At 40.8% G+C, this 9890-nt stretch overlaps 1 protein-coding gene and 1 long non-coding RNA gene across 5 annotated transcripts in view; one reads left to right on the top strand and one right to left on the bottom strand.

Annotated features, from left to right (window-relative positions):
• The first annotated feature begins 335 nt into the window (after positions 1 to 335).
• Positions 336 to 8848, top strand: LOC126044769 (uncharacterized). The gene is made up of 5 exons (XR_007507775.1): positions 336 to 470; positions 3887 to 4096; positions 4920 to 5013; positions 6461 to 6589; positions 8736 to 8848. It is a non-coding gene; the product is annotated as an uncharacterized LOC126044769 (long non-coding RNA).
• LOC126044754 (alcohol dehydrogenase 1) overlaps positions 962 to 9890 on the bottom strand; it is a 40351-nt gene continuing 31422 nt past the window's right edge. For all 4 annotated transcript variants that reach the window (XM_049814907.1, XM_049814905.1, XM_049814906.1 and 1 more), the window contains 7 exons: positions 8783 to 8921; positions 6609 to 6696; positions 6289 to 6508; positions 5333 to 5593; positions 4698 to 4833; positions 3264 to 3402; positions 962 to 1793 (listed from right to left, as the gene is read on the bottom strand). In XM_049814907.1, coding sequence (XP_049670864.1) covers positions 1769 to 1793; positions 3264 to 3402; positions 4698 to 4833; positions 5333 to 5593; positions 6289 to 6508; positions 6609 to 6696; positions 8783 to 8921 — 1008 coding nt within the window. In that variant the 3' untranslated portion in view covers positions 962 to 1768. The remainder of the gene's footprint in view (positions 1794 to 3263; positions 3403 to 4697; positions 4834 to 5332; positions 5594 to 6288; positions 6509 to 6608; positions 6697 to 8782; positions 8922 to 9890) is intronic.

The following is a 9890-nucleotide window of genomic DNA, read 5'->3' as shown; positions in this document are numbered from 1 at the left end:
CTGCATGGTGCTCAGTTGCTGGTTGGGGTTAAACCACGACACATGCAATAGGGAACACCTTGCAAAAAACGTGTATCTGGCAGACAGAGGATACTTCACCTCTCCTTACTCCTTTCTGTCTCCACAAGCTAGGTTTAAACAGGCCTCCTTTGGCTTGTATTTAAGTAATGAGTTAAACTTGCCTTAGCTGGTACAATAAAATAGCTTGGGCTCCACAGAAAACATTTTGCTAGAATACTCTGAGAATTGACATATTATTATGCTCTTGTTTCTGCTGAATTCATGTTACTAGAGATGAGATCAATTAAGAAGAATTAAACCCCCTCTCCTTCTATTTTGAATAGTGATCCAGTTCACGCTGTTGGTTCACACACAACCTGCCTTGAAAGAGATCAGAATTCTTCAGCTGAACTGCCCCTGAAAAGAGTTATTTTACAGTCCAGAAAAAATCTTCAGACCTGACTGCACAGGTAACCCCACAGAAACACATGGCTGAAGTTTGGGTCTCAATTGCTGCGTAAACTGATATTATTATTATAAATGTGCATGTTTAAGGCTCTTCTTCCGTTAAAGTCTAATCTCTTGGTAAACTTACCCTCAAATCATTAACCTAGCTGGGCTGCTCAAGGACTCTTTCTGCTGACACAAACAAGTAAGTCATCGTTAGCACCCAGTCCCCTTACTTCACAGGCCCTTCTACCCAGCTACCATGCACACGGGTGCCTGCAAGCTCTGATTAGCACTTTCAAAAGATAAGTCAATGTTGACCATATTTGCCGAGATAGAAATTGCCTTTGTTCCTGTTTCCATGTTACAAGCGCAGAAAGCAGTAAGATGCTTTATGTTTGATTTCTTGCAAACTGTTACCAGTTACCTTTTTCTTCCCTCTTACTCTGTATTCACACTTAAAGGTTAAGAAACCTCCCCTTTATTTAATGGAAACAAATAACAATACTCAATGCACATTCATATTTCTTTACTTTGTTTCCTAAGCATCAGATGCACTTGTATAAATTGGCCAGAGATCTAAAACCATACTGATAAAACAACTAAAACACCTCCAAGAAAGGGGTACAAAGGTAAAAAAACCAATCCAACGACAGCACAGAACACCATCACAGCGGTTTTATATAAAATGCTTGCAAGTGTTAATTTGGTAAAATATCCAGTGGTGAGACATTCTCCAGTACCTATGTCTGTGATGTCCTTAAATATAATTTACCGAAATTATTAATTCAAACACATGGTCACCATAAATTTTAATCTCTGCAGTAATTTTCTTGCTATCAGGTAATGGAATGCTAAAATCATTCAGGATGGATACATAGTTCTGACCTAGAGTTTTACTGTGCTGACCTGCATGCACAAATCTGTTAAGCTTGCAGTATTATGAAGGCCCAAAGAAACAGTTTCCTTTGTTTTTCCTTTATTAAGAGACTGCATATTAAAGTCCATTTTAAAAATTCCAAACTTTTCATAACACCTGTGACAGCAGCAAGTCCTCTAATTCATAACTGGCTATCAAAAGAAAATTGCAGCACAATGCAGAGGACAAAGCAAGAATCAGGAAAAGGAGGTAGAAGGAAAAAGATTATTTCATTTATAACGCTGTGCTTGAAGTCTGGGGTTTGAGCTTGATCCTTTTATTCAAGGGTGGTGGTGGGAGACACTTCAGAAATGTCTTGGTTTGGATTTCGTATCAGTTGTCCTGGAGGATAATGAAGTTTGTAGTGGTGCTGAGCCATCGGCTGCTCAGCAATGGGGAATCCTAGAGCACCAGGACACTGCGAATACTGCAACATAAAATGACAAGTTAGTGACTGTAGAAAAGCCTCTGGGCTAACATCAGCAAAACACTACTGTTTTCTCTGAAAATCTAGGCTACTGCTGTCAACCAGGGCACTCCCTCCCTCCCTCCCACCCCCGCTTGCAGCAAAAGGACAGGGCAGATGTGCAAACCTTGCTGCAGATGCAGAGAACAAAACACATGCAAGACTGCAAAGCCTTCACTCACGAAGCCTAGGGCTCCTGGCAGTTAATCATGAAATACAGCCCAGGAAGTCCTTGGAGGGGGGCTTAGAGACATCTTTCCAGTTACAAATGGCTCTGAGGGTAACCTCTGAATGGTACAGGTTAGGCTGGGCTGAAACACTGAATTGTTTCACCTATTAAGAATGGTCAGCTGCAACATGCCTCTGCCTTCAGGCTGACTGTCAGTACTTTAGCAAAGTTGATGGCATCTGTGTCCTTACCACTTTCCCCTGTTTGCTACGCTAAAATCTAAAATGAACATTTACAGCACATCCAAAATAAGGACAGTCAAAAATGAAGTGTGTGCTGCATAGTTAGAACCTGAGAACAAACCTCAGGGGCTAAATTCTTCTGTTACATGCTTTTTGTATTTAGAGCAAGTAACACCTAAAATAACTGCTAGCAAATGACAATGAAAACATGAAAGTAATTCTCCAGACTAAGTTATACACAGCTAGAACGTTCAAAAAGGGTAGTCCCCACCCATACTAAGATATACAAAAGTATTTCCCACTTCTGCCAAGGAGAATTTTCAGATATTTGCATGGTGAATCTCGTTAAGTGTCTCTGGCAAACAATATTTCCGATTTCAGCACCCTATGTAAGCAGAGTCTGAGCTGAACTCTCACAATATTTGAGGAAAGCACGAGAGCTAATTTCTGAGTTTGCCATGTATATATACACCAAGTACTTTCCTTTTCAAAAAGCTCTGAAGTTCAAGGTAAACTACCCAGTGACATTAGGACTAATTGCACTGGGACTCTGCTCCCTAGCTCACAAGAGGAATGCTGAGTTGCTCTTCCAGTAAACATAGGCTGTTTCTATGTTCCTGCTCCTCATCCTAAAACATTTCTTGGAATGCGGTGTAGCTAACCCCTGGCACTCTACAGCTTGGCCTTCCCAAGCTCCCTTGGTTGTATGCTCTTTTCCAGTGGGCAGTGGGCAGAGACTTCCTCACTTGTGTGGTCTTTTCTCCCTCTGCCACCCAGACTCTTTGTTCAAACTAGAACCTGAAAGTTCCTCTGCAAGGAAAGACAGGGCGCACTGCATTTCAAAAGCTGAAGCTTTGCTGGCTTTATTACTACAGCTGCAACCCATGGACACACACTGGGTGAGATTAAGGGGCACAGCAGACTGCCTTCCCTATTCTCTGCTGTGAAATCATACCCTGCGTTACTGTACAGCTCCTTTAGGTTATTTATATAGAACCTTTACAAGTAAACAACATTTACCTCTTCCCAGTCCTTAGCAAATCAAATCCTTCATTGATTTTAGTGAAAGGAAGTGTGTGGGTTATTAATGGTTCCAGAACAAATTTTTTCTTCATGTAGTCAGCAACCAGTTTAGGGACTGAATCTTTACTCTTCCAGCCTGAAAAAAACCCACAGACAATGGATAATGAAACATTAAATGCTTGTGAAAATAGATAAAACCCATGGCAGCTTAAATTTTTAGATAAACTCTCTATAGCAGAATAGCATGATGAAATGTTGCAGCATGTCTTTACCTTTGTTAACACAGAGTGCCAGCGGGAAACATGGGATGAAGTGCAGCTATTGGTAAAAGACCAGGAAAAATTTGAATATTTACGGGATCCAAACTTCCCCCACATTAAATACTGTTTCGACTTGTCTATTAATACATAGTCCACTACATCACACATTATACAAAAGCCAGAGTGCTGACACCCATGTTGGTAATTGGAAACTTGACTGCGTGCTGAAAACTGGGGGGGGGGGGGGGGGGGGGGAGTGGATGTGTCTCTTTTTTCTTACAAGCAGTACTAGATAAAGCAGTCTCAAATAGCAGGATGCTCTTCCAGAGGAACCTAATTTGTCTCTGCTATTTTATTCAGGTGTCTATTGAATACATCAGAGGAACTGGTTGGCAGTGAGAAAACCTGTTGTTAGAATCAAGTTTTCTGTGGCCTTCAACGTTGTGTTGAGCAAGCTAGGGCTTGCTGAGTGTGGGACTGCTGGGAGAGCTCAGAAAAGAGAAAGAACTGGCAGGGACGGATGGCAGCTGGCAAGGGGCTGAGCTGGGGTCTGACCTATGTGGAAATCAGGTGGGTCTGACCCCTGATGTCCTTTAGGGTCCTGACTCTTCCGTCTCTCCCGCTCTCTCTTTTTCCTTCCCTCTTTTTCTAGCTTTCTATCCCTCTCATTCTCCTGCTCTTTTTATCCCCCTCCCTCTCTCCTCTCTCCCCCCTTACCTTTTCCTCATTTTCTCCCTTTGTCCTTTTCTCTTATCCTTCTCCTTTTCTTTCTCCTGATCTCTTCTCTTCTCCTCCCTCCCCTTCCCCTCCTTTTCTTTCTCTCTTCTACCTTTTTCTCTCTTTCTCTCTCCCTTTCTTTTTTCTCATTTTCCCCTCTTACATTTCTCCTCTTTTCTCTATTTTTTTCTTTTTATCTCTTCCTTTCTCTCCCTCTGCCTCTTCTTCTCTCCCCTTTCTTCCCCCTTCCCTCCCTCTTCTTCTCTCTCCTTCTCTTGCCATTAACTAACGGTTCCCATAATTAATTCCCTTTGTGCTTCTCTGTCAGCAAAATAGCTATCAATATAACTTCCAATAGGACAAACTAAGCAATGAATTTAGATATCTCCTATTTCATTCAAGATGATCTACAAGTTTCCCATGCCAGTTAAATCACCCCTTTCCAAGCCCTTACCTCCAAAGACGGACCCTTTCCAGGTGCGACCAGTGAAGAGGAGCATGGGGTCAAAAGTGATCTTTTGTGCTGCAGGGGGCACCCCCACAATCACACTGACTCCGTAGTTGTATTGGCAACAGGCCAAGGCTGCAGTCTGCATTTGAAACAGAGGGACACCCCAGAGTCATGCAAGATTTGCCGCTGGGGCACAAAAGTTTGAATTCCTTCTCCTCCTCTCAGGGCTCAGCTTACAATTCATTTTTTGTAACTGAAACCACATCAGACAACTTCCATTGGATCAGCTCACACCATGGTATCTGCTGTCACGGGTCAGGTATGTCCTAGCTTTGTTCTCCTTCCCCATTTTGTCTTAGTCACTAGTGATAAGCCACTGTTGGAAAGCAGACAGTGGGCTATGTGAAATTTAGCCACCCTGGTTAGGCCAGAGGACTACAATGAAGTTCCCTTTCCTAAGCTTTTGAATGCGCTTCTGTCCATGCATCTCAGTGGCAGACAGCTGGACTTAACAGGTTTGAAGTTTGCTTGACACTTTGCCAGTGGCTCTCAGCTCCTCCCCTTTGGTGCTTAGTGGGTTAGCGAAGAGAGAGCTAACAAGGTAATGCCTCATTTGACCACATCTTTTGGTTGCATACCATGGTTTCGGTACAGCCGATGACCTCAAAGGAGTAGTCCACACCATGGCTAGTCATTTCAATCAACACTTCATGAACAGGCTTCTTGAAATCTTTAGGGTTGACACAGTCGGTGGCTCCCAGCTCCTTGGCCTTGGCAAACTTGTCGCTATTGATATCAACGGCAATGATGCGGGAAGCTCCAGCTGCCTTGCAGCCCATGACAACAGAAAGGCCAACTCCTCCCAGGCCAAAGATGGCGCAGGTGGAGCCCGGTTCCACCTATAATAACCATATAAACATGGCATACTGTTACAGGTTAGGTAAAGTACAATGCATTTTCTTATTATCAACACGTTTTCACTGCAGCCATTTCTTGTAATTTAGAGATTACCTGCTGGGAACGAATTTGCACGTGCACACCTACTAGTGAAGTAGCCAGCTATACTGTTACAATTCTACGCGTGACTAAGATAAATTGTCCCAAAAATACATTTCTGAGACCAGGTTTTCATTACACATCTCAGCTTCAGGTTTAGAGACACATTTTTGATGCTTTATATTCCAGTGGTGTTAAGATCTGTAGTGTCACTCCCCTGGAGACAGTGCCAGCTCTAAAAGTCACATTCATGTATTGCTACAAATTATGAGTGTTGCATATATAGGCTTCCACATATTCCTAGACTTAAGTTACAGTAAACCAAATCAGCTCTGTTGTAACATTTTTCTAGGGGTGACAAAGCTATGAGAGAAAACTTAATAAGTGGTAATAAGTATTTTTCCTGGATTTTGAATTGAAGACTTCTGAGTACCTTAGAGATGGAGACACTGAAGTAGACGAAGAACTAGTATCTTCTTTCCACCCTGAACTCAACAGAGTCCATACCTCCTGGCTGCCATGCTGATGACCCGCTCACAGGCCACATAATCCTGAACAGGCCCCATGAGATACCAGAAACACCCACCAGGATCCTTACCTTGGCAGTCTGCACAGCAGCCCCATAACCAGTTGAAAATCCACAGCCAATTAGACAAACTTTTTCCAGAGGAGCAGCAGAATCGATTTTGGCTACAGCCGATTCATGCACTACTGTGTATTCAGTGAAGGTACTGGTACCGATAAAATGGTGAATTGCTTTTCCTTTACAGGTGAATCTAGTGGTGCCATCAGGCATTAATCCAGCACTTGAACCAATGCTGTTTGAAAGATGACCAGAAATAATGACAAGTGAAATCTGTTGAATGGGATCAGTTTTGTATAAATAAAAACCAAATAAGGTAACTCAGGAAAACTCACTCATTTTTACTGCACAGATTACCCTTGGTGTTTAAGCAACTGTTGCACTCCCCACACTGTGGAACAAAGAGTGGAATAACCTTGTCTCCTAGAAATAAAATAGTAATGACAGAGGATTAAAAAAGGCAAACAAGAAGCATGCAGGTAAAAACATGAAGCAAGTGTATTTAACCCCTAAGCAAATGTACACTGGGAGCGCAGTGCTGGTTTTATTTCCTTCTGCTGCCCTTGGAAGATAAAACATCTCTCTCTGTTATAAAGGACACTATTAGGGCAAAGTTATGACAACGAATTTCAATATGCAAAATTCTTGGTGTCTTTCATAGAACTGAGTCTGAGCTCTGTCATAAAACCATGTTAGCTACTGACATGCCTGAAGTACTTGTTCAGCAGTTTATTGCATCTTCTGCTTGAAGGGAAAATAGCAATTCATAGGTAAAGAAACATAAAAATTGACATCCACTAGGACAGCAGATTGGAGTGCCAAGGTAACAGGCCTGTAAACTGTGCACACAAAGAATGCGAAATTAAGCATTAATTTGCCAGGTCTCGAGTCTCTTTATTATTTGTACTCCTGTTACTGTCCCATTGGAGTAAAGGTCGGTAAAATATTTGTCAGAGAAACAGTGACACTCATAAGCTAAGACAACATCTCCAATTCTCTAGCACAGTTATATGATTAACAGAGCAGCACGTAGCTTCCCAGTGCAATTTTTTTACTGCTACGCATTTTTCACAGCAACATTGTATGGTAAATCCCTAATAATCTCTAAACAGGTATTCCCTAATACCGATCCGTTTGTGATTTGGCAGTTCTAAGATGTGGCTAATCCTTGAGATGTTGAAAGTCAAGTGAAAGTCAAGGGAAATCTTTTATTTCCACTAAAAATTGGAAAATGCCTACAGAACACGAAATGCCCCCACTACCCTAACCCTCAGTTAACTTAGAACTGTGACATGGGCTTAGTAATTGTTCTGCTAAAGAAACTTTGCATGTCTCGGAGCCTTTTTTAGAACGTGAAGGTGTAAATTAGGCAACATCTGAGAAATGTGATTTTGTGCGTGTTCAGGCCTGCTGTTTCAGCTCACCTGGAAACAGATGGCAGCTAGAATTAGACAACAGAGTGATTTATGAACGCAGACGTCAGAGAAAAAGCAGTTAGAGGAATCACTGAAATTTGCAATACACATATTTGTTTGGAGTTAAAGCAGAAATCTCTAATAAAACTTTTTCTTATCATACATACCAACCTGCTTTGGACAGATTTCATACTTGTTGCCAGTATGAACAAAGACACTATAAGTACAGAGATGTTAAAAGTGAACTAACCTAGGTATTGTAACAAACTGCCTGCATAAAATCGAGCATTTCTATGCAGATTTTGTTCACTGCATATTTTGTTTTAATACTTCATCCCTTGCTGGAATTTATTCAGTCTGGTAAAAATGTATGGAAATCCCATCTCGTTTTGCAGCCATTGGAAGAAAATCAGCATCTTTCACTAACTTCTCTATCTACCCACCGTGGTTCAAATTGTGTAGTGAGAGGAGCAGCTGGTCCGGATAAGTGTCCTCAGAGTGATCCAGCCCTCAGTGAGCAGTGCTGACTCACCTGCACTGGTGCTGCACACAAGCAAAGCCTGCAGCAGGGTGAGCACCCCAGTCATGCCCAGATGCTTTCAAAGTGAAATAATTGATCACACAGAACTAAGTTCTGGCCTACTGAAGTCAATGGGTTATTTAGCTGTTAGGAGAACTAAAAGAAGGTGCTTTGACATGTTGTCTAGTGCTTTGCTTTTCCTTATTCTTGGGAGAGATCGGCTGTGTAAACTGTGCTTAAAGAACCTGCAGCTAATACCTGACTTCCTATGAACAACAGCAAAGAATCTGTGTTCTTAAGTCCATGACAGGAAAAGTGCTATGTAGGTGGAAAGCAAGCTGCAGATGTTTTTGCCAAAATCAAAAGAAATTGAATAGAAAATCTGAAAATAAATCAAGATTGGGAACACAGAAAGATGTAAATAGCATGTAGTGTCCTTTAAGGTATGCCTGCAAAAACTCAAAAGCTGGAACATTTTCCTCTGCAATACAAGGACTCATGCATGTAATCATCTTTGACTTAAACAGGAGTCTGGAAACTCAGCACAGGGCTTGTGTTCAGTGCTGTTTCATACCTGGTTTGATCGAAGTTACTCCCTGCCCAACACTCTCCACAATACCAGCTGCTTCATGCCCAAGAATGATTGGAAAAGGCATAACCAGTCCACCAGTTATCACATGGTCATCAGAGCGACAGATCCCTGTGGCCACGATCTGATTTGGAGGAAAGATAAGAATATTTCAGCATTTAACTATGTCACGTCATATGTGGACATGAAATGATATCATATATTTGGAGAAGTCACTTGCTTCCCTCCAAAATCACATATGCACACAATAAATCTACGGGTCAAACACTTTTGGTTGTGTGATTCATGATTTTAATGGTTTGTATTAGTCTTTAATCTACAAAGCAAGGCTCCTTTGTGAATGCTTGCTATGCACTACTGAGGTCTGTAGGAGATCTCATTGATTATCTGGCAGAACCAATGTTCTAGCAATACAATTATATATGAAGAATAGAATAAAATAAATTATTCCTAATATTTATATATAAAGTAGAAGTTGTAAAATATTACAAAATTATGTAAATATAAATTATCACACATTATTTATAAGCATAGAAATAAGATATATATTTTATATTCCTTATATTTAGATTATATTGCAATATATTATACAATAGATAGGTTATATAAATATGTATTATAGAATGATATAAAGTTATATATAATTACATGATAATTATATATTATTTATATATTTAAAATATATGCATATGTTACATATACAAAAAATTAGGCTACACATAGTATTTTATATCACATTTTGCCTCTTCTTGCAGGTAGCACCTGCAGTATTTCTTTTGAAACATTCAGGTATGTCTTTACAGCTTCTGACAGATGGGGTTGTCAATCCCATGAGAGGGTTCTCCTCACTTGTGTAACACTTGAAACTGCTCTAAAATGAAAACAGCTGCTGAAATCCACTGAGAAAGTTCCTGAAATGTAACAGATACTCAGTACACAGTTAAAAAAGGAAGCTCCCAGCCCTACTGATCTATTTCCTAGCACAGATTCAAACAAAGTAAAAGAGAATTTCTTGCTCCATGCTATAGGAGATTCAGATTTTTGGCTTTTACTGTAATTTTTTCAGCCTGTTAGAGACACAGTTGTCTAGTAA

This window comes from Accipiter gentilis, chromosome 12 (assembly GCF_929443795.1).
Source record: "Accipiter gentilis chromosome 12, bAccGen1.1, whole genome shotgun sequence".
NCBI classification, from domain to species: Eukaryota; Metazoa; Chordata; class Aves; order Accipitriformes; family Accipitridae; genus Astur; species Astur gentilis.
The sequence above is the reverse complement of the archived record's forward strand: the minus strand, read 5'-3'. Positions and strand labels throughout refer to the sequence as shown.